The sequence below is a fragment of the Epinephelus fuscoguttatus genome, linkage group LG5, assembly GCF_011397635.1.
Source record: "Epinephelus fuscoguttatus linkage group LG5, E.fuscoguttatus.final_Chr_v1".
In the NCBI taxonomy this organism is placed as follows: domain Eukaryota; kingdom Metazoa; phylum Chordata; class Actinopteri; order Perciformes; family Serranidae; genus Epinephelus; species Epinephelus fuscoguttatus.
In genome coordinates this window covers 8,109,963-8,134,432 of record NC_064756.1, presented here as the reverse complement: position 1 = coordinate 8,134,432, position 24,470 = coordinate 8,109,963, and the positions used below count along the sequence as shown (strand labels likewise).

The following is a 24,470-nucleotide window of genomic DNA, read 5'->3' as shown; positions in this document are numbered from 1 at the left end:
ACTGCACCGGCTAACTTACGCAACAGGTGATTTGTGGGCCTTTCCAAAACTCACCCTACTCACTCCCACTCTATTGAGGAGTGCAACTCTGTTTGTAGTCACTTTCACAGCTGACTGAAACACCTGTCACCAAGGTGTAGGGGATAAACACAGTGGCAGGCTTTGGGACAAACTTCACTCTCTGCATCAGACGGAGGAACTTTTCGTAACCATGTAGAAAAATAAAGCTTGATCCAATTTTATGTTCTTCACATGCATTTCTAGCACTTGATTTAATCTGTATGTGCTGCTAATGTTTACCTTAATTTTTGTATATTATATTGTTATCATTAAAAAAAATAAATAACTTTTTGGCTTGTCACTTGGATGTTTATAAATGCTTGTTTTTTGTAAATATTCAGCACTAAAATCAAATAAACGCACTGTTTTCTAGAGATTAGAGAATCTATCCTTTATACAAGCTAACCTTGAAGATGTTAATGTCTGTCTGACAAAGGCCTTTAAATGTCTATCTTAGTTTGAGCAGTTTATGTTTGTAAGGGTAGTAACTTTACTTGTACAAAGCATCTTCCATGATGAGCACAATACGGCGTTCGTAAGTGCTAATATCGTAGGCAACTGGACTTGCTTGCGTTTCTTGAAGACGTTTCGCCTCTCATCCAAGAAGCTTCTTCAGTTCTAAATGACTCACTTATCCCCCACCTACAACGCAGTCTTGGGATCCCTCCCCAGACGACTTCACACCCATTCACCCCTGGTCCCACCTGACCCTAACGACTCACATTGCGACCTTAACGACTCTGAAACTTAGAGCTCACGTGACCCCTACGACTCTGCAAGGGTTCCCACCCACACAGGGTTTATAGCCTGCAACTTCGCACCAGTCATTTAGAACTGAAGAAGCTTCTTGGATGAGAGGCGAAACGTCATCAAGAAACGCAAGCAATTCCAGTTGCCTACGATATTAGCACGTACGGTTACCATGACTTGGATGACTGAGAATCTTCACAGACAGTACAGCGTTGCACATGGTAAATAAGTTGGCATTGGTGCAGGCTCGCTTCCACTCCTCACCAGTTGGTTTGGGATGGCACTCAATGTGGTGGACCCCCCGCGTGAAGTTGGAAATGGAGTGAAAGTGGGTAGGGAGAGGGTGTAGGCCCTCAGATGCCCTCTAGGTCCCTACAAACACCTTGTGCCCCTGATTGCCTTTTCTATCCTCTGACAGTTTACTACCATTTTATATTTTTATGCAGACAAAGAAACCAAAAAATAGAAAAACAGTTACTTTGTATTTTCTGTCATGAGCTAAATTTAGCTTTTCTATGACAAGCTGTCAGCTCCTGTCTTTTAAAAAACAGCACATACGCTTTTATTTGAGTCTTTTTAACATAAAACACTAAGACATCTTGATTCTTCCAGGCTGCTATGTGTACATAACCTCTTTAGTGTACTGTAGATGCAAAGAAAAACATTCAAGTCCTGTGACAATAAAGCTCACCTTGTTTTTGTCTAATGGATTCAGGATGACACACACATACACAACGCTCATTTCAATACTAGACAAGTTTCTGACTGACAGCTCATCATGCAAAATTTTTATGATGGTTTGTTGTTATGTTTGCAACAGGCCCATTTTTCTTCAGCTGACAGATGTTGTTTTGGGTCATTAAATAATGTTGGCTGCCTCTTTTATGTTTCCAAAGAAAGACACCCAACAGTTGACAATCCATCAGTTTGATAATGATAAAAGGCAGACGCTTCATTAGGCTTTACAGAGGCTGAAGATGAAAACATAAAATAAAAGGGACAAACCTGCCGAACTTCTCTGTGTATCCCGTCTTGCCCTGCTGTATGACGTGGATGAAGTCGTGTGTGAGGATAAATGGTACGCGCTCCCTCTTGATGCCAAACTTGGACTTGAAGTTGCCCAGGATGTGACCGAAGTCTATGTGGAAGAGCTGACAGACAAAGACGGCCAATTGGTGAGCACCATGGAGCAAGGTCAGAAAACAAACTAACAGAGACTGGACTCATATATGCGGATAAAACAAATTATCAGTCCAACCTGTCCGGTGCTGCGGACCATGATGTTGTCACTGTGGCGGTCTCCAATGCCCAGGACGTAGGTGGCTACACAGTAGCCTGCACATGACAGAGTGAACTCCTCGATGGCCCGATCAAGAGCATCGCTGTCAATAAAAAAACACACACAACATACACGTAAGTGCATTTTCTCCTCTGGATTCTCTTCAAAGCAAGCCTCAGTGGTCACTGGCACCTGGAACACATCAGCTACTGAAAGGTCCATTTAATCTGCATCTTACCCAGTGTTCCTCTCTTTGAGCCAGTTGAGCAAAGCATCCTTGTTGAAGGCGGCAGCTGCTGCTACATTGCTGCTGGTCAGCTGGATGTTGGCAATCGTGTCTGCTGATGAGACCACCTCGATCAACCCTGACCGGTCCCCTGTAGCTAGGCAACCGTATGGTACGATTCTGCATGATATGGAAAGAAAGAAAAGCAAGAGATTAATGATATCAGCTGGAACACTGTGGATCAAATCCATCCAGGAGGATTTTGGCGATGGATCTAAAAGAAAATCCAAACAGGGACACACAAGCTGAGAAGTCTGTAATGTCAGCAATCTCCAGACTTTGTAGCAACGACTGTAACCACTCTGCACAAAACCTGAGGGGCTTGTGGTCAATGCAGACGTTGTCGAAGATGTCTTTGAGGAACTGCAGTGCACTCTCCTGTACAACACGTTGGGATTTCAGATAGCCTACTCCAGGAAACATTTTAAGACACCAACAAAATGCTCTGCTGTGCAAATTATTGCCACAATTTCGACTTTTTACATATCCCACAGGAAAATATGGCGCGTAAGCAACTAGTTTTTTACAAACACCCCATTTTCCATTTAGTTTACACTTGACACACTCTGCATACACATCAGATGCATTTGAAACAGCAGTATCTGATTTTTTTAGCGCTGAATGCTTTGAAACTTTGATTGTTGCCATGGTAATCAATGTCCAAATACTTATTTAAATGCTGTCTTTCTATACCATTACCCCCCAAAAATCCCAAATAGCCCATTAATTATTTGTTGTTCTCATAAATTCTTAGTTATTCTCAGACGAGGACATTGATTGGCCTAGTTTTGGGACTCAGACAGTTCGACCAAAATATTCCTTTTTCTAGCACATACGGATGTTACTGGGACATGCATGCTAACGAAGTGACAATTGTCACGTTATTTTAGATGAATGAAAACTGATGTTTCAAAAAAAATGTCCTCTCATCCCCCCTTGACGCTCGCTAATAATATTTTTCAATGAAGCTTTGTTGCCCCAAGATCGGTATTCAGGGCAGCCCTAGATTTTTGTCATACTCATTTCAACATATGAATGAAAACTCACAAAAAAAAAACATGACCCGAGCGAGATCCATAAATCCATGCCACATGAAAAACAAAACTCTAATTTGGGTCATTTCACCAGGCAGCTCTCAGTAACTTTGTGTGTGTTACTGTAGATCCAGTTCCCAGTCTTGTGTATTTATGAGATTAAGATATTAGGCTGTGGTTTGTTTGGAAGTTCATTCATGTAGCACTCCCCTGGGTGCAGTTCACTCTGTCAGACAGTGTACACTATCGTACTGTTAACACTGAGCTGAGACAGAGCAGATGGGAACATATGGTGAGGAACATACGGCGATTACGTGATGGCACGCAGATCGGCTGGATGATGATACATTTTCTTCTTCATTCACTTTAACTTTTTCTTTCTTGCCACTGGATGGCAGTAGGTCTTCATTTAGCAGGATGCAGAGATATGTAACCTAGACAAATCCTCCTCAGAATAATTCCTTTTTTGTTAAATTTACTAACTCAGTGGTCCCGCAGTCTTACATATCAGACAGCCATGAACCTGAGGCTCAAAGCACACTTGATTTTTGTATTTAATTTGCAGTTTGACGGAAGTTTAATGGAGACCAAATGCCACACGTTACTCAGCTTGATGGGTGTTGAGTTTGAATAAAGGAAAACAACTAGAGGCAGCCGGTAAGTAAGGATATATGCGGCTAAATACATCAGCAAGAAATCACAGAACAACCTCACGTCCACCACATCATAGCGGTTTCATTACGCTGTCCCTCCCTTCATTCACAATGTCCCATCACTGTGTTCGGACTCTGACCCCGCGTCCCTGTAATCTGAAGCACCGTCCCCGAGCTCAACTGTCAAAACAACCCCCTCCACCGCTCAGCTCCAGATGTGTCAGCGTATGACGAAGGGAGAAAAAGGGTTTGTAAACGTGCGAAAGTGTGGATTTGATTAGGATGTAATGCAGATATTGTTGTATGTGTGTATGTGTGTGTGTGTGTGTGTGTGTGTGTGTGTGTGTGTGTGTGTGTGTGAGACAGGGTTTGAGGTCGAACTAGCATGGGGTAAAATAGTATCTCCCCTCCTTGGCTGCACCCCACCAGAGCTTCCCCTTCCCTACAGAGAGCAGGAACAAACAAGCTCGACAATGTCTGACTGTTTGACACACAGACACAGACACACACACACATGCTCAAGCACAAAAAACTCACCTGAGGTCCAGACTAGCCTCCTTCCATAGCAGATCCATTAACCTCAGAATCTGCAGGGTCAACATGTCCTGCCTTAGGTCTAGAAAAAGGAAAAGAAAATGTTGTGCTTCTTGAGTTTACTTGAAAAATGCAAAGTGATTTCTATCCCTCATCAGCATGACTTTGCCGTATCTCTCCCCCCTCCTCCTCCGTCCTCCTTTCCCTTTCATACCCTCCTCCCTGAACCTCCCTCCCCTTGTCTTTGATTCCTCCTACCGTCTCCATTCTTGAAGATGATCCCCCGGGTGTCTCCCCCCAGCAGTTTGTTGTTGTAAACAATCCAGAGTGGCTTCATCTTAGAGTCCATGTACCGACACTTCTCCACACTGACGAGACAATGAGAGAGAGACAGGGAATGATGCATTGTGAAAATAAAGGAGAAAAAGTTCAATCTGATCTAAAACTTAGGCTACATCCACACTGGTATGTTTTTGTTTTATAATGCATAACTATTGCTGCGTTTACACCTAGCATTCACACTACTCTGGTGTTTTGGAACTGCTTAAATAGAGACTTTTGAATCAAACGAAATCACATTTATTTATAAAGCACGTTTAAAAACAACCAGAGTTGACCAAAGTGCTGTGCAGTAAAATAAAATAACATGTTTACAGCAAAATATAAGAGAAATGACATAACAACCCCCAAAACATGCACAAAATAAATGAGTAAAAAAGAACATGAAGCACAAAATAGTAAGACTGGAAAATAAAATATAAGAGAGAAATCACAGGCCTTAGAAAACATGTGGGTCTACTGCGAACGTCTGTCCCCCTTAGTCTTGAACGTGGGACTGCCAGGAGCAACTGGTCTGAGGATCTGAGAGATCTAATGTTGGAAAGGGTGGCAGGCCATGTAAGGCTTTAAAAATAAATAGTGGAAGAAGATGTGGTCGATGACAGAGTGAAAACTCTGGGGTTGCATTTTAGTCTGGATGGGCAAAAACAAAGACTTTTGAAAACAATAAATCCTCATTTGCTTCCCGTCTGGGTCTTGTCAGTCACAGCGTGTCAAGACAAATTATTATCGCTAGGTCTACATAACGTTACCTTTTAAGATTTCAACCTTCTTGCATGGGTACTTCTCCTTCCCTATCGTCATGGCTTCCTCCAGTGATGCCGCACCCTGTATTGCTTTAAATTGTCTGCATTTTTGCTTTACAACAACTCCTTATTCATTTTTTCAACACCTTGACCACCTTATAGTCATGTGTTGCTTTCATTAACAGTTCCACCTCATCGTCGGCCGAAGCAAAGAAATCTCTGGCCTCACTTTTCATCATCTCTGTAGTATTTTTTGTATTCAAGCAACAAATGCAGAGCAGACAATCTACTTCCTGTTTACACCAGCATGCACATGCCCAGTGTACATGAATGGTCATCTGATATGCGTTTTCAGACGAGTTAGTATGGACACAGATTATCTCTAAATGCCAGTTTGTACAGAGATTATTTTTGTTTTAAATCACTGCATTCAAATGTAAACATTTCAGTGTGGATGTGGCCTCAGACGTCTGATCAGAACAGTATTGTCTTACTTGATGCCCGACAGCAGGACACTGGGGTTCAGAGGGGAGTGCAGGTCTGACAAAGTCTCTGAGTAGCCGCTCTGCCTCAGGCAGGTCATCATGGCCTCCTTGGTCAGCATCGCCTCCTTGGTCTTACTCCGAGCGTTCTTGATGGTTCCCAGCTTGATTAGCTCGTTCACTGACTTTAGCTTACTCAGGGCCTCCACCTGGGAAAAGATTGAACATTTCACATAACAGCAGTGAATGTAAGAACCCACGTCAGAGAAAACTGAGCTCATTCTCCTTTAGCAGACTATGTCAGCATTGTGCATGCTCTTCCGAACAGGAAGGTGGCTAGATAAATGATGGTGCTGATGAGGAAGTAGGAGGAAGTGTCCACCGGAGTGACTGTCAGAATCAACAGTGTAGAGGACAAAGGCTAAAGGGCAAAAGGGTAACGCTGCTGTCACTGAAACGGGCTAAAAATACCATGAATGTAGTCCTGCTGAGGTTGACAATGGACCATAGCTATTCTAGTGCTTGACTAAGGCATTGTAGAGTCAAGTGTGAAGCATCGCTATGGAGCTGAGGATGGGACATGACCTCTAGAGGCAAAACAAACTGAAAGTGTGTGTGTGCAGAAACAAGAAATAAAATAACTATATTGTGTGTGTGTGTGTGGGACCTACCTGTTTCTTTAGCACCTCAATATGAGGGATGCTGCCTCTACAGTAGGCCTCCAGGATGAGGGCGAACTGGACTGAGACAGCCGGCATGTGGATCTCTGACCTGTAGAGGGCAGCAGAGCAGCCACAGTCAGAAGAAGAGAAACCTCTCGTGACGCAACTGTAGCCCTTCTTGAACAAACACAGTCTCTTTCCCTTTCTTTCTCATGTCCAACACAACATGTGCACACATGTCTGTACACACCGTAGGTGCCAGAAGAGGAAGTGTCCTATCTTGCGGTTCCCCTGGGCACGCTCCAGCAGGAAGTGGGTGAGGGCGCAGTCGTAGTAGGGTTCATAACGCAACACCTGCACCAACTGAAGCAAGTACTGAGACAGCTCCTCATCACTGGTGAGAGGACAGAGAGACAGAGAGAGAAGTGTCAGAGGAGGTTTACTGAGAGCATTATCAGCTGACAGTAATTCATGCATATAGTAATTTATAATAATATAAAATGGCAAGGAAATATAACAAAGTGAACAGAACAGCGGCTCTCACAGATAACTTTTCTTTTTTAATGTGGGCAAAACAAACAAAAATGGATGTGTTTCACCTATAAAGCCATCACCAGCTTCACTCTTTGGTTTCTGTTTATTTTGCCCACATTAAATAAGAAAGTTAGTCTGTAAGTGTCGGTATTGTGTTTGTTTTGATCCTTGTCACAACCATGCACCAGATACATGGTTGGCCTTTGATATTTGGAGCTATACACTGAATGATATATGAATGTAAGAGCTTGAATATGAGGGCAAAGAAAAACAGAGAAGGCCAGTTTATTATATTAAAATGTACATGTGGGTGGATATATGTTTACCTCATATCACGCAGACAGCCCACAGCATATTCTCTGACATACTGGTCAGGGTAGTTGAAGTCCAGAAGCTCCAGAGCATCTCTGGGACTCAGTTTGGGCCAAATTTGAAGCAGTGCCTGGAGCTGAGACACACATAAATGATCAGAAACTAATACACAGACGTTTAATCAGTCATACATACATAAACCGTCCTTGTGGAGCTCATTGAATAGAACATTCATTGTAAAAGTTTGATAAGCCACATGGCTGCACAATAAATTAGTAGTATAATAACTGTGATCACAGTTTCTTCTCTGTTGTTCAGGAGTGAAATCAACGATTTTAGACAATGTTTAAATGGCCTCTTATGGCGCACTGAGGCAGCTGCTCCCAAGTAAACACACTGTCACAGGTGTCTGTGTCATGCGAGCTGTGATTGACCACACTCTGCTTTTTAAACACAGCACCGTCTGCAGGCAGCAGCAGTGTCTCTCCAAACGTAACACACAAGTGTGATGTAACCACACAGTGTTTACAGAGATCAGGTGGTTTATTACTGAGTCTACATTAGCTGTATATAGCTTTAAAATGGTGTGCACATGGACTAGAGTCACAGGGGTGGATTATGAGTTTTGTCCTGGTGTATACATACTTGGAAATCCTACACCCGTTGACCACATTATAAAACCCCCAGCAAACTGGATTCAGACAAGTATTATGATTGGTAAACAGATGATAATGAGAAAGTGGAAAGCTGTAGAAGGCCTATTATTTTAAGAATGGATCTCAGAAATGGGCAAGGTGGAGCTTCTGAGAGAATATCCTATAGTCTAATAAATGAGTAGAAAAATATAACAATAAATGGGGAATCTTCTAAGGTTCCAGAGTATAGGGGGGAGTGATTTTGAGTTTGCTAAGTACCGGGCTCATAACATACATGGTGTGCATATATTGATATGTTATGTGTAGTTGTAAACATAGAGAAACATGTTGGTAGTGTGCACAGCTCTTGTTTGGATTGTAGTGAGCGCAGGAGGGTGGATGTGGTGATGGCGCAGCCAGAGGAAATATTTATAGGGACACTATAACATGGACACTATTTTGACTGCGAGTGGACATTTAAAATGTATGGTTGGACTCCGAAAAGTTTACTTAGATGTCATGTTAATACTGTTATTTTGATTTACCTCAGTTTATTGTTTTTTCATCATTAAGGTTTATTTGCTTCTGGGGCGTCGGTGGCTTGGTGGGAAGAGCAGTCGCACCATGTACAAGGCTGATGCCGCAGCCCAGGTTCGACTCCAGTCTGTGGCCCTTTGCTGCATGTCACTCCCTCTCTCTCTCTCTCTCCTACTTTCATGCTTGACTGTCATATCAATTAAAGGCAAAATGCCCCAAAAAATATCTTAAAAAAAAAAAAGAAGTTTATTTGCTTCTATTATTTCTATAAGTCAATCCTAACTTATTTTATTTATTATTTCTTTTCTGCCTAGTGTTTTTTAATTGTTTTTTTTTTACCTGTTGAGGTGGTTTGGTGTCGTTGAAAAATTAAAACTTCTGTAAACTTAAGTCATAAAAAAGGTGTGCAAATTCATGTGAAGAAAGTTGATTTTGGTTCTGAACAATATTTGAAATATTATTTATTCAAAGGCTGATTAAGTAAAATTTGATAGTGAGGGAAGTTTTTTGTCAGTTTCAGATGTTTAAATGCAATGGAACTATTCCGTTCTCAAAGACGGATGCACAGTATAACCATCACTGGTAACACTGAATAAAATAATGGCACCATTTTTTGCAAAAAATGCAGTCCAAACCAAAAACAATATTTAGAGCTAAGACCAGTACATGTTAGGTTAATAGTACGCGGACTTTTATGTCCAGGCTAGACTACAGAACAGTATCAAAATAGAACGTTTGTCTTCTAAAACTAATCCATTACAATCATTTTTGACATAAAAGCTCAAATTTGCATGGAGTGAAGTGACTAAACTATAAACTCACGAGCTCTGTCCTCATACAGATAATGTCACTCAGATTCAAAGTACACAGTTGTGAGCCAAGGGTGTGTTTTTGGCTTGTAAAAATGTTAAAAACCATGAAACTGCTTTCTCTGACTACTTTCATTGACACATTTTACATTGAAAAGTATTGACTTCGTCCCATTAAATGCGTGGACAGTGGACACGCTGGCTCACCTGGGCCATGTCCTCATGTTTGCTCCACTTGACGGAGAGTAGCAGCTTGGGCAGCGACTGAGGGAAGTTCTCTCTGCAGTCGTAGCGTAGTGTCCAGATCAAATCCTTCTCGTTTTCACACAGCTGAGACAGCGGGTCACGCTCCATGATCTCCTTCAGCTCTATGTGGAACTTTTTACCCCCACGACCCTGAGAGAGATAATGAGGAGGTAAGAATGGTCGGTGGGGGAGTTAGAGAGGGAGAGGATGAATGAGATGAAGAAGAGAAAGTGTGAGAGGATGATGAAGGAAAATTGGAAGAGGAGCCAGGACGCAAATGGAAATAAGCAGCAGTGACTGTAAAGAGCCACAAGATGGCAGACATGTATCAAAGCATCCTGCAGTTTGTACATCAGCTGTCTTGAATACAGCTCATCTATACCATGAAACCAAGGACTAACATTGTCTCTGATTAAAGAAAGCTTTATGCTGTCTGATTTAAAAGTTGACACAATGCAACAGCCAACTCAAACTGAGTAATGATATGCTTAAATAAAAGAGATGGCAGGCTTAAGTTTGATAACAGAAGAATAATGTCAGAGGGGCCGTGTGTATTTATAAACTGATGAACAAACTGACACACAGTAAAAAAAAAAAAAAAAAATTAACACGAGGCTGTGGTCGGTGCTGATCCATAGTGTCACACACACCTTACACTAAAGGGGTGCGTTCAGGCTTGCCCTCTACATAACACAGGGTTACGTAACCGGCTGTAACACGCCCAGGAGTGGGTTTTTAGTTGAGGGGCGGTAAGACAGGAAAACGCACAAGTAATCTGATTAGAGACTTGAGTTTTGAAGGGGATTGAAATATTTTTGCAGCTACACCCTGCCAAAGTGATAACAATGGGTTTCCAAGGAAACTAGCAGTGTGAGATTATACTATACCGACTGTGTGTGTCTGTTGAGAGAGAGTGTGTGTGTGTGTGTGAGAGGGGGAGAGACACAAATGATGCAGCATTTGTTGCAGGCCAACATAACACAAATATGTCACTTTCTTTTCACCTGGTCGGCCATTGTATTTATTCTGAATGCACACAAATAGGCACGTCCACGTAATTACATCCCACTGTACATGAACTCACCATGGGTGCACAGTCACTTGCTCTGGCGATCTCTGCAGCTTTTTCCAGTATCTGCAAAAAACGTAAGTGAGCACCGTATGAGTGAACGCACACACTGATAGAGCGCATCAGGCAGGCCGAGCACGTCCTGATCCTCTCATGCTAACAGCCACCACTTCATCATAATCACTACGTACGATTATGAAGAGCACTAAGGCGCTGCCGTGACAAATTCAGCTGCAGTCTATTCTTTAAAAAGAGGCCACAGAGGTCTCTTTCGATTGTGTGAGTCCAGACATAGTCTGAGTGTGGCACAGTCATAGCAGCCTTGACATGTTTGAGTGTATGACAGCAGAAATGAATCATATTTAAGCTTGTCAGTACATCCAAATCAAGCCGCAACCTCCGGGGCTGAAAAATGAAGCAGAGGTGCCAAACTGCAGTTCCTCAAATGGCCACTTGAGGCTGGCTCCAGAAGCCAGTCAATCCCTTTAGACCCCCATGTTAAAATACCCAACTTTACAGCAGAAATAAACATGTTTACAGCCTGGTACAAAAAACACTTTGGACTCTCTGGCTAATTTCAACATATATGACAACTTTACGCGGGGGTGAATTTTTATATAGCTCCCTTATTAAATGTGATTAAGGCTTATAATTAAAGCTAGCACCCATAGCTACTTTGGGTGACAAGTAAGTGCTGTCCGTTGATAAGTTGCAACCACGGTGACAACATTTGTTGGGTAATGTAACCATGGCGTGACCTCAGATTCATAGAGTACAAGTAGGATTCTAGTGTTGTTTTCAGTTCATGAAAGTTGACTGTAACATTTTGGTTAACTACAAAAGTCTTGTTCAGCATTTGATTGTACTAAAAGACCCTTTAAGTTGCCCAATGTTCCGTTTTTTGGGGTAAGTAAAATTCACTTTTAATGGTTTATGCCTGTTTTTAACTCGCAAAAATTAGCATTAGCATATGTCAGCTAACCATAGACTTGTAAATGCACCATGCTAACTGAGCTAGAACATAGCGTTAGGGTTAGCGCCACCATCTTGTCCAAGTATGGTCACTTCTCGCTCCGAAAATCCAAGATGGTGAGGGCAAAATGCTAAACGCGAGTCCACGCACCAATGGTTGACGTCAAAGTGGCTATGACCATTATTGTCTACAGTCTGTGATCCAAACGCTGGCAAAAATGTACGTTTCTGTGGTACAACTGACAGCTGTCTGACCTTGTCAAAGGGAGGGAAGATGATCGGGTGTGACGAGTAGTCTGGGAAGTGGATGTGCAGCGCTGTAGCGTTCTCAGTGTAGGGGTTGGTCTGAATGGTTCCTATGGGGTTCAGCATCTCTTCAAGTTCATCTGGATAAGAGACACACACAGAGACTTCTATGAAATGACACACATTTACTGAATGATGGCAACTGTTCATGTAACCCAGGTTCAATTATAGTAGTAGATATAATGGATTACCAGGAAAGGAAGACCAGCAGTGCAGGATGATGTCTCCGGTCTTCAGCTGGCCTTTGTAGTCAAACACCATGGTGTTGACCCAAGCTATAGGGTAGTGCTGGACCACACAGAGAGAAAAAACGTGAAATTGATCACTAGTCAATGATGTAATGAAGATGGTGCCATGTGTGGACACTGAGGAAGCTTTTATTACTTTTTAGGCCTTTATCTGATCCACTGCAAACTGCTGACAGCGTACGTACGAGCCTGTTTCTTACCACTTTCCCTGCTTTGCGGATGGTCTGGTACTTGTTTATGTGAGCGTTTTTGGTGGACTTTTGCTTCTTGACCTTATCCATGACGGCGTATATGGCAAAGCAGAGGCGGGTCATGCGTGGCAGGTCGCAGACGGAGATGTCAAACTCCAGCGTGCTGTCCTTCCATGTGTGGTCTGAGCGTCCGCAACTTTCGCTGCTCACCGCCGGCTTGCACAGGAGCTCCGTGCCGTGGAAGAGTCCGGCCCTCACCTGGACCTGGGTGGGCGGGAGGGGAGCAGTGAGTGTATAGCATCATTTTACATCTTGCATTAAACTTAATATTCATTTACAAGCTAGCCTGCTTTAACCTTTTGTCCAATCCAACCCGCTTTGGGTCTCAGCCTCATGAAAAGAGTCACAACATGCGATAAAACCCTCTCATGACCCAGGTGACATTAGTTTCAGGTGTGTGTAACTTCTGTCAATGTGAAACTGTGAAACTGACATTGCACATCTGTCCTGGCAGGCTTTGTGTGTGCAGTGACATATTAACAGGAATACAAATGACAAGAGTTTACCTTGGCAGTCTCCTCCGCGTTCACCTTGCTGCCATTCACCAGGACTATCTTAAACGGGATAGACACGTCCCACACACACGTCTGTACTTGCTGCAGAGGGAAGGTGAGAAGAGAAAGACTTGCTATGAGTGTGCAGTATTAGCATAATGTACTGCAAAAATATGTACTCCTACACAGCGCTTCTTCACACCCATCGATTCCCTGCACACGCACATTAAAAACAATGTGGGAGGTCAGGCAGGTCATTCTGATGTCAAGCCAAGTGGATTTGCGAGGGTCAGCAGTCAGCAGGAAAAACAGCATCACATGACACCTAGAGTCTATGAACATGACTAACTAGCACACTTCCTACTGTTTGCTGCCTCTGCCGTTGTGTGTGGATACGTGTGTTGATGTGTTTCAATGTTTGTGTGAGCGTGACGGTGTGTGTAATTTTCCTCTCATCAGATAAGAGACTACATTTGTGTTTGCCCCTACTATTACAGGCAGAACTCCACGTACTGTCTCCTCACACAAACACCCCGTCCTTCTGTTCTCTTCTCTTGCTTTTTTAGACCAAAAGGCAGTCAAGTTTCTTACAGTACAGCAGCATCCAATAACAAGTTCCTTTCCTGAAAATAAATCTCACTTCCTGTCACAGAGAGCCGCATTTACATGGTAGGTTTATTACAGTCTGACCAGAATCTCTGTCCGCTCTGTCCTCCAATCTGCCTCCATTGCATTGCACTGCTTCACGCTTTATTTGTACAGCACTTAAAGCAAAGTGCTTAACTAAATAACAGATAAATACATCATTAGACATACACAGTTAAGTCCAGACAGCCAAAACTGCCAAATAATTGACAAATCACAAGACAAGATACTTTAAAATGAGCAATTTTAAATCAAGAACAGCATCTGTGGCTCTGGTCTCCTTAAACAATCCATTCTGTGTAGCAGGAATCCAAACAGCAGAGGCTCTTTCATCTTTGTGTCTAAACATAGATCTTGGAACAAAACCATCCGAGAAGCTCAGAAACAGAAGGGAAAGCTGGAGAGCAAGGCCCAGATGGCTTTAAAAAGTTATCTGTAAAATTTCTAATCTATTCTAAGATCACTAGGAAGTCTACATCTACAGGGATAGCAGAAGTGGTTAAGCACGATCTTGCTTTTTAATTCCAGTTGATACTTTGGCACGTGAGCTGTAAACAGAAGATAATCACCAGAGAAGGCAGGGTGGTGTTATAGCAGTCTGAGTCAGGAGGTGATAGAGGTTTCAATAATAGATTTTTAGTGTGATGTGGAAAGAAAAATGTGTATTTCAAACATTTCTGTGTTGATGAGAACAAAACTGAGCAAGAGGGGTTACACAAAAGGCCGCAACCACTGGGGCTGAAAGGTGGTGACAAAGTTGGTTAGGTAACACACAACACCATGACGTAAACTCAGATTCACAGGGTGTAGGCGTCGCTGTAGCTGTCGCTATTTTAGTGCATGGTTCAGGTCATCACAGTAAATTGTAACAAAAAGACTCTCTAAGGAGTCTGATGTAAGTTTTCCAGTAAGTACGTGTTGTTTTGGGGCATCGGTGGCTTAGTGGATAGAGCAGGCACCCCATGTACAAGGCTGTTGCCGCAGGGGCCGGGGTTCAACTCCAGCCTGTGGCCATTTCCTGCATGTCACTCCCTCTCTCTCCCCCCTTTCACACTTGTCTGTCCTGTCGATTAACGGCTAAAAGGTGGTTTTAAGCCTGTTTTTTGCTAGAAAAATTAGCATTAGCATTATCACAGGTTACCATAGGCTGTAAATACACACTGCTAACCAAGCTAGCAGCTAGCATCAGGATTAGCTCCACCCTTTGCGTCCAAATATGGTCACTTCTGGCTCCAAAAATCCAAGATGGCGACATCCAAAATGCAAAACCCAAGGCTTCAGAACAGATATCCACAAAGCAATGGGTGACGTCATGGTAGCTGCGTGCATCATTTTATAGAATCTAAGGTTACAGAAAGCGAAAGCCGAGTTAGTCCTTTGAAAGAAAATATTTGGCAACAATTCTGATGATGATTAATGGTTAGATCAAGCACATCAGAAAATGGGGGCACCCTGTAGCCTGACTGTCACATAAAGGTGAAAAATAATAAATAAATTAAATTTTTAAAAAATGTTAGTTGTCTGGGGTAGTATTGAATATCTCTGAGTTTTGTCCGACAAAACAAGACAATTAAGGTCATGAAGTTGGATTCTTCTGTGATTTTTGGATGTTTTAAAGACTAACTAACTCCTCATCTGTGCAATTTTCATTTATCCAGAGCTCTGAGGGGCAGTGGCTCCAAACTGGTGGGTCACAAGTCACTTTTGTATAGACCACAAGTGATTTGCGAATGTGTCAAGTTTGTAAAAAACACACTTTATTATGAAGTAGAGTGAATTTCCGGCACAGAGCTTTTATTTTGAAGTGTCATTTCCTGTTGTAAATGTGTGTAAATTACAGACAGCTACTTGACAGAGACAGCAAACTAGCTCAATGACATGGCCAAACGCAAGTATGACCATGACTGTATTAAACTATATATATTTATCTTTTTTTTCTCAGCAGTCCTACAATTATCATAGACCATGATACACAATGATTGTGACACTTTGTAATTCCTAGAGTCATACTGTCCAGTCAGTATAAATGTACTCACAAGAAAAATGTGGAAGTGAAGTGAAACTGGCAGCTGTTTTTACTGTAAACTAACAACAGTGTTTAATCATCGGGTGTGAGCAGTAAGTTAGGAAACAACTGTTTTACTAAAGTTATGATTATATGTGATATATTAAGTTTCATAATGATTCACATCTGTGATTTTCAGACTCTCCAAACCACACAAACCAGCAGGCCTTAGCAGTCAGCGTGGCATCAGTCAATTAAAACCCCCAGGAGACTAGCTAACGAAGGCCAATTAAATTCAACCTGACATTTAAAATGTGGATGCACACATCGAGGAGTGATGTCACTGTGCACCTGGCAGCAGCAGCCACAAGCCAGTGATGTTTTCTGACAACGTGGCGAACGCTGGCAGGGCAGTGAGTGCAGGCTTGCTCCGACGCACTCAGGAACACTGCATCATAAAAAGACAGGCGACAGCTGCCAAGTACATGTTTACTTGGTAAACCTCCACACCTGCCTCGCTCAGCGCAGGTGAATCAATCATCTGTGGGGCTTTTACTATTTTGGTGAAACAAGGACATTACTCAGTAAGTGCTGGCGGATATTAAGTGATTGTTATCTAGAGTGCATGACAATATTTGCATGTGTGCATCACAGCCTCAGTTTTAGTCCTAATGAAGTAAGAAAATCACCAATCAAATTCAACTTACATACAGCACCTTAAAAAAAATCAAGCAGAAATGACATCATTCGTCTTACTTCACTTTACTCCATAAAGACTTCTGTTTCTCTGAAATCATCCGCAGATGTTGAATAGACATAAAAAGATCACTACACCACAGAAGTGAGAAGTACAGTCATTCACACATAACCGGACTCACCGTGGGAACCCTTCTCTTGGGAGGTAGTGGTAAAGGTGGGTTGGAGGACTTGCGGGAAACCACAGCTCCGATGGTCGAGATCTCCTTGTCAAACAAGCTCTTGACGGTGCTGGTGTGGACCAGGGTGAGGTGCGGAGGCTCCTTGGATTGCATGCACGTGCGGATGTACTGCAAACAAGACCGAACAGGACATATTTTTTAAGTATGTGCAAATTTAAGCTAAAACAAAAAAAACCTAGATCTGTTTTAAGGTTGTGCTGTGTGTTTAAGTTGAACTTTCATGTTGTTTACTACAGTGTGAGGCACAAACATTCACAGTCAAGTGTGCAGAGGCATTGCTGTATTAGAAATAAAGGTTGTTTCACAGAAAGAATCAGCTGAAGTACTTCTAGGGCAGAGAAGTTAACAAGCCATAACAAGTGTAATTTATGCACAGCTTGTCAGCAGACTTCAAATTAACATGCAAGGGTGCACACAGACAAGAACCCATCCCTTTTCAAACACTTTGGTCTTGTCATTGATTCAAATCTTATAGTAAAAACACACAAACAAAAAAGACATGTAACCAAATTAAGCTAGCTGAATGTCAGATACACACACATTTACTTTGGCTGCAAAACACAGCCTCAATGCTACAATTGTCCTGCACAACATTTGTCTAGCTTGACTCATAACCCTATTTAGCCTATTAAATCAACAGACTAATACACTGTCAAGGTGTTTTCATGACAACTTGTCTGATAATAAAGGCGTCCTGGACTTCACAGAGGTATGCTAGGTACTTCCCAAACAGACGGCCCTGTCCGACAGGGAAGTGAAGATAAGGTAATACTTAATCTATGCTCTCTTTAACGCCAGACTCCATTGACAAAAACAGTAATTTTACTGCTTCAAACACTAGAGCTTGCTGGTCTACTGCTGCCTCGATCAGTTAGTTTATTTGTCTTATTGTGTGACTTTGGTGCTTTAAAGCATTAGCTTGGATTCACCGAAGTCACATGACAACACAAACTAACTTCTGATCAAGGCAGTGGTAGACCAGCAGCTCCTGTGCTCAATGGAGTAAAATTACTGTTTTTGTCAGTGGAGTCTGGCTTGGAAGAGAGCATAGATACCTTTCACTTTCTGTTCAGTTCCCATTCAGAAAAGGGCTGTCTGTTTGGAAAGTACTGAGCATACAAATTGACAAATGAGACTTGAGACTATAAACAAGTTAAGACTTTTTAAGACCTTTTTTATACCACTTTAAATGAGATTTAAGACTAAACTTGTGATGGAAATACACACCAAAGCGAAAACATGACATATGGTTCAGTTTGCTTTGTAAATATTTCCGGGCACTGGCTTTAATCGCCATGAGTAGTAGTTGTTATTCTTTTAATCTTTTTCTCCTTTCACTTGCATTTTCCCATTTTTCATAGCCTGCAAGGTCCTAGTTTAATGACACATACTCATTATGTGATCTAAGTGCATAAAGGGGGCAAAAATAGGGGCATTGCGCACGTACAGGTGTTGTGTCGAAGTCAAATAGTGTTTCCCACAGCACCAAAACCGAAAATTGTATCAGTGATGTGAATTTTCTCCATTTTTGGATTCTTTGTTCAAAAAACAAACTTTTCTTCACAAATTCATGGTAACACGGGTGAGTAATTGATATACATATAGCAGGGGGTGAAGTATTCCTGTAAGAAATGCACCAACTCTCAAATATATCATTCTGCTGCCAATCATTTATTCTCTCCTAATCAGAATCTCAGCATTTGTCCCTATGGCTGTTGCCATTAAATGTCTTCCTTTTGTTTGTATGCTAATGTTAACCTGTCTATGCAACTTGATTTACATATCTCTGTTTACAACACTCTCTTTCCAGCATGCTAATGTATGCTTTACCTCCTCTGACCAATTCATCACCAGTGCTTCCTGCAGAAAATTGTAATCTTGCTGCTTTTTGTGCTCGGTGCCTTCTTTGTGCGATATCCTGCTCTCAACAGTAAATAACAGCTCTTTCTATCACAACTGAAACTGGACAGATAACTTATATGTTTAATATGCTGCATACAAAAGTGAATGACTTTACGAAGTTTTGTTGCTCCATGTACAGCGAGTTAATGAAAAAGTTACGTGCCAGCATTTGGCATGAGTGGGCTGAGGAATTCTTTAAGTGCCTGATGCAGACGTAAAGTTTGGTTGCCTGAGTCTTTTCTAAACAGTTGATAACAAGTTACACAACTGTTAAAACACAGTCCATCATCTGCAGTGCTCCAAAAATATTATTGAGCCATCAGCCTATTCATTTCAATTTATATCTAAACTTTTGTTCTTCCTGTCAGAGCTGACGGCGCCTCTTCCTGGAGTCATAAAACAGGCGTTGTGCTGCAATCGTCACACTAATATAACAATACATGACTTCCTCAGAACTACAGCAGCTGTGATAACCAGGCTGTGGATATTTAGAATAAAACAATAAAAAAAAAACCTCATTGCTTTTTATGAGGACCATGTCTGCTGTTTCTTGACATGATATTGACATAACAAGTGACACGTACAAATCAGGATTTGTGTCACGGACAGACAACTGACTGTGTAGCCACTCACCTTGTACTGAATCAGGGGCTGGTCTCCGCAGAGAAACTCCAGACAGTGACTGACCCTCAGGATGTACTGACCCCGCCATGCCTCCTCCTCAGGCCCGTGGGTGGTCAGCCACTTCTTTAAAGCCAGCTCCATCAGCTCAGAGGGGGTGCAGGATGATGGCACCTTCAGACTGGCTGAGTCCTGCAAGACGAGGGAGGGAGTGAACAGAGACAAAGAGAATGACTGCTAGTGCTCCAGGCTCAAACTGTAACCCTTGTGAAATAACATTTGTGTGTGCTTTTGGTCAAATCTGGTCTGCAGGATGTCAAAAAAAGACCTGCTGGAGGCCTTGGATCGTGTAAGATAGTAAAACATGATCTCCATTGCTTTTTACGTACAGCCATGCACAGCTGTTTATAGATATGATAAGATAAGTACGGAAAAAGAAAGGAGGTAGATCGGTGGATATGAGCAGACAGGGTTGAACATACAGTCCCGTACAGACAGATCACTCACACTCTGTGCAAAGAGACGGTCACTGAGTTCATACACAAGTGTTCCCTTGGACATGTGTGTGCGTTCGTGGCTGAATGAACTCACGATGCAGCTAAATTCATGAACATGCATGTGATGTGAGCCCTCCACACATTGCCACAGCCGCTCTAATATGCCACACAGAGGCTCCCTGCTCATCCTATTTATAGCTCAGTGCTGACCTGATACCTGATGATGGAATTATAATTTCCTGGAGGTTCAATAAAAATGTCACCTTTTAATAATTAACAACAAAAAATGGCTTAGTGACTTTTTGGACATTATTTAGAGGCTGAAGTTTGATAAGATTTGGATGCTAACGCAGTGAGGGATTAAGAGAAGTAGACTGGAGTTAAATATTGAATTACATTATCTTAATTACATCACTAAAAGCAGGGCTCACACTGAACCTTGCTCATATTCACCTTAGAACAATAAACCACACCAGCGCACTTCCTGTCTGTAATGTGGCTTATTGTGTCTGACTGCCCAAATAAGACTTCCTGCCAGTGTCCACCTGAGCGCAGTGGCACAGATGGCCCATCTTTGTGTATGTGATGTTGATCAAAGCTGATGTACACAAGACTGAAGGGACACGACCATCTGTTTCATAATTAGATAACATTATTTCTACAACAGAAGCGAAGGGAAAGACAAAGACGGATGGCAGGAGACAGAGAGTTCAGAGACGCAGAGAAAGAAGTGAGGTTCATTTTAATCAGCGCTCGGGTCCCCTGAGCTGCCATGCTAATGTGTGCGTGTGTCCGGGAGGATGGCATAATTTCGCTGATGGTTTTGACCCACTTAGTGTTGTCACATGACTTGCTAGTTGGGCTCCAGTCACACGACTGTTGTGGAGCTGCCAACTGCAAGCAGGGAAAGGGGCTGAGCTCCAGTGCATGTGCCTGTGCTGGTGGAGTCACATGGCTACTTCTGCTACTCAAACAAGGTGGTTTTGTGTGCTGTAGTGGTGCAGCAAGTCACACTGTTATTCTGAGTTCATTATGTATGCTGAGTTGTTGTACAGGCAGCATGTTATGGGTTCGGCTAATGGGCTCATCAGTGGATTTTTGTTTTTGGTCTCCTCTAGTTCCATTAGGAAAAATGATGACTAAAATGAATAAAGACAAACACAAATTAGCCATCATTCTCAGTAACTGCCAGCTTTCTACCAAGAAGTATCCCTCCTGAGTGCCACTTACCGTACGATAAAACTTAACATCATTAAACATAAAAGGGACCCATTATGTCTAATTAATTCATTTTAAAGAGTGTATTGTGTTTGTACAATGTTCTGTTGGGCAAGCAGATATAACCTTAAATAACCCTGAGCCTTTAGAGAAGGTCTAAGGTCTATATTTATATCTTATATTCATGTACCATTAAATTAAAATGTTTCGGACTCAATGATCTTCCTATCATCGCTGCAATCCATGTAAAAATCAAGAATTGAAAAGAGAGAAACACTCCTGTGTCTCCTCCTAAAAGGACAGGAAGAGCCTTCGGCAAGTTTCTAGGTCAAGCAATCGTCCTGCATGTCTGAAACAGGCAGGATTAGGGTTGGGTACTATTCACAGTTGAACTGATATTGATATCAGGACCTGTAAATCATCACCAGTTGCCAACAGTGCTTTTATCCTGTACTTAACCTTCTCCGTAACAACAAAAATGTAATTTTTGAACAAGCTGCGGGGGTGATGCAGTCGACTAAAAAGCAAGTCTGCTCCTCTGCTCTTTTATAAGCACAAAAAGCTAATCTTCTGTCTCTGTCTGCCTGTGTGTGTGTGTGTGTGTGTGTGTGTGCTTATCTAGCAGTGATATACTGAGCTGCTACTAAAATAATGTAGAAAAGAAAAAAAAAAAGACCAGACACCGAACCTATCGCGGCACACTGGCGCTGCAGTAATAATTTTAGCTTGCTGAGAAGTCAGTAGAGCAACCACAGAGCTCAGTGGCTGCTTCCCAGCTTCAGGGCTCTTCCTATAGTCTGAAGATGAACCCAGTGACTCTGCGGAGCATCGTTGCTGACCTCCAGGCTCTGGGGTGCTTCGCGGCACTCCCGCCTCTTGTCTAAACCCGGTGTCCAGACCCACATACACTTTTAGGTGCTAGAATTTGGCGCTGATGGTGTTAACGTCAATTGATACTCTGTAGTACCAACATAATAGACCAATACATTTTTAGATGGCGATGCCAGTGCACTACATGGTACCCATTCTGGGGTCAGTTGCATTGAATGTCTTTCCAAGATTGGGTGTATGTGTTCAGTAGATCTGATAACCTGAAAGGCTGTTACAACTAAAAAGAGAGGCAAGTTTGCGGCTAGATTTTTATCATCAGTGAAGACTGAAGCCCTTTTTAAACAGGAATTGTGCAAAATTGCAGGAAAGCCCAATCACTCTTCTTTCAGCACTGGCAGTATAAAAACAAAATCAGGGAGTGCAGCAAAATGTCGCCTACCTACTTTTGTTTATACAGAATGCGCCTTTTTCGGGGCAATGGGGGGCGTGAGCAAGTAACAAAACGTGTAGCTCAGCGTGTGACGTAAACAGTCACGTAGGAGGGAAGCCGCGGCTGGTCAGTCCTTCAGCGATTCTCTCATAAGTTGGCCCGTTCTTCACCGTCCCCGTCATCTGACGGTTAATGGCCTCTTCGTTTGCGAGGACAAGGAGGGTGCGCAATTCCTTGTCTCCCCAGTTGCTCATCTTTACAGTGTCTTTCAGGTTTGCGTTTCCCTCTTGCTACTAGCTGCTCATTCCTGCTATCAGCTGTTTCCTGTTTATCCACCGCCAGTGGGTCGCACATGTGGCGTCATCAACAGCTCCTCCCACAAGTCTTCAACAGCCCCTCCCTTGGCGGAAGGGCACCTCGTTCTTTTTAAACCAAAAAGATTCCGCCAATATGTCTACCCTACGAGGCGGAAAATTGGGCACCTCAGATCAACTCGTCAATCCGGCTCTGTGTGTCTAAACGCTCACAGCTTGCCGGCAAAACGGCCCAACATTCACTTAAAATCTGGCAGTGTAAAAGGAGCTTGAGCTTCAATAAAATGTTTCATGAAAATTTGTTTTGGGGGATTTTCTAATGTAGGATATTTGTGCAAACTTCACTTTGAATGGAATCAAGGAGAAATTAATGATACAATTTAAGGGGAAGAAATGGCTTAACGTACTCGCTACTGGTTTCACTGAAAACAAATATGGAGTTTGTGTTTGAATAGTCATCAATGGTAACTTTGTAACCTTTACCAGCTGGTGAATTAATTATGGTACAAAATGTAATAAAAAAACTATGTGGACACAATACACTGGGATGTAATGCTGGTGACCGTGTTTACAGACAAGGACTGTTTTTTTGTGCGTAGTTTGCACCTTACATTACCAAAAAGTCTATTTGTTTTTGAAGAAGACTCTTAATCTATGCCCTTAAAAAAACTCACAAATACACTGCTAAACATTTTCAGCATGTCCAGCGCTGGACTACAGACTCTCACCTGGGACTGGTCAAAGTGGATGATGACTTTCAGATCGGCTGGCCGGTCGTTGACCCCATCGGTGATGGCCGTCCCTGCAGCGGGCTCCAGCTGTGGGGAGAAGCAGGCCTGCAGCCACTCTGTGCACGTCATCATCTGGACTCGCTGCATCCTCTCTTCACTGAGACGAAACATCTTGCCGCGAAAGTCCTTCACCTCCTGGTCATTTATGGCATCGAGTTCATGGAGACCTGGTGGTGGTGCGGAAAGGATATAAAGTAGGATATGTTAGGAGTTAACACCAGTGGACAGATTACATTACATGAACATGAAGCCTGTGAAGTTCAAAGAGCTGTCAAGTAGGAAGCTGTATATTGCAGGGTAACATGACTGAATGGCTTTAGTGGACATTAAAAATGCACAAACACCTGTGCAACACTTGATGCCAGACGTGTGCACCTTGTGGTGCTGAATGTGTAAAAGGAATTACAAGCAGCACTCTCTCGTGGGATTAAAGCAGAGACTCCGAATATTCACACGTTAAAAAATCCCCCGAGGCATAAACTACTGTTTGTCTGATCATATTCATCTCTCGGCTCCCTGTAGAGCTTTTGTCTCCTTATTTTATAAAAGACTCCTGCACAATACTCCCTTGGTAATGAAAACAACATGTTGACATTTCAAGCCATTTAACATTCATATGACCCTCAGCATTCAAAGAAGGGCTCTGGACCACATTAGCTGCTTTGTGTGAGTGTGCAAGCTGCTTCGTGTGACTGTGTTTCTGGAGAGGAAAGGAAAAAAACATGGTTGGGCATGTGAGTGTGTAATAGTTTGTTACTGTGCTCTGCATGACTTTAGGTGTGTGTGTGCGAGTGTGTGTGTGTGGGGGACTATCCAGACGTGCCTGTGGGGTTCCTTTTGAAAACACCACTTTACTCTGACAAAAGCCTTTAAAAGATCATGTCAGACCAAAGTGGAGCCAGGAGGGGAGAATATCAATATCGTCTAAGTCTCCTTCAATTAGACTCAGAACCCCTTCTCTCCCGCTTATGCCTTTCTTCCTCCGAGGAGGTCTGTTGTGAGCTAAGGACTTCCATAATCCTGGATATCTCAGTCAGAAG

The 24,470-nt window shown here is 42.5% G+C and overlaps 1 protein-coding gene across 1 annotated transcript in view; it reads right to left on the bottom strand.

Annotated features, from left to right (window-relative positions):
* Positions 1–24,470, bottom strand: part of pik3cb (phosphatidylinositol-4,5-bisphosphate 3-kinase, catalytic subunit beta) — a 69,492-nt gene that overhangs the window by 4,867 nt on the left and 40,155 nt on the right. Inside the window, exons 5-22 of the mRNA XM_049575477.1 lie at positions 23,368–23,597; positions 19,362–19,541; positions 16,767–16,934; positions 13,251–13,340; positions 12,694–12,948; positions 12,437–12,533; positions 12,195–12,325; positions 10,983–11,033; positions 9,860–10,048; positions 7,686–7,807; positions 7,076–7,219; positions 6,835–6,934; positions 6,176–6,372; positions 4,855–4,964; positions 4,600–4,678; positions 2,328–2,495; positions 2,069–2,192; positions 1,816–1,961 (exon numbers count right to left, since the gene is read on the bottom strand). Coding sequence (XP_049431434.1) covers positions 1,816–1,961; positions 2,069–2,192; positions 2,328–2,495; positions 4,600–4,678; positions 4,855–4,964; positions 6,176–6,372; positions 6,835–6,934; positions 7,076–7,219; positions 7,686–7,807; positions 9,860–10,048; positions 10,983–11,033; positions 12,195–12,325; positions 12,437–12,533; positions 12,694–12,948; positions 13,251–13,340; positions 16,767–16,934; positions 19,362–19,541; positions 23,368–23,597 — 2,581 coding nt within the window. The remainder of the gene's footprint in view (positions 1–1,815; positions 1,962–2,068; positions 2,193–2,327; positions 2,496–4,599; positions 4,679–4,854; positions 4,965–6,175; positions 6,373–6,834; positions 6,935–7,075; positions 7,220–7,685; positions 7,808–9,859; positions 10,049–10,982; positions 11,034–12,194; positions 12,326–12,436; positions 12,534–12,693; positions 12,949–13,250; positions 13,341–16,766; positions 16,935–19,361; positions 19,542–23,367; positions 23,598–24,470) is intronic.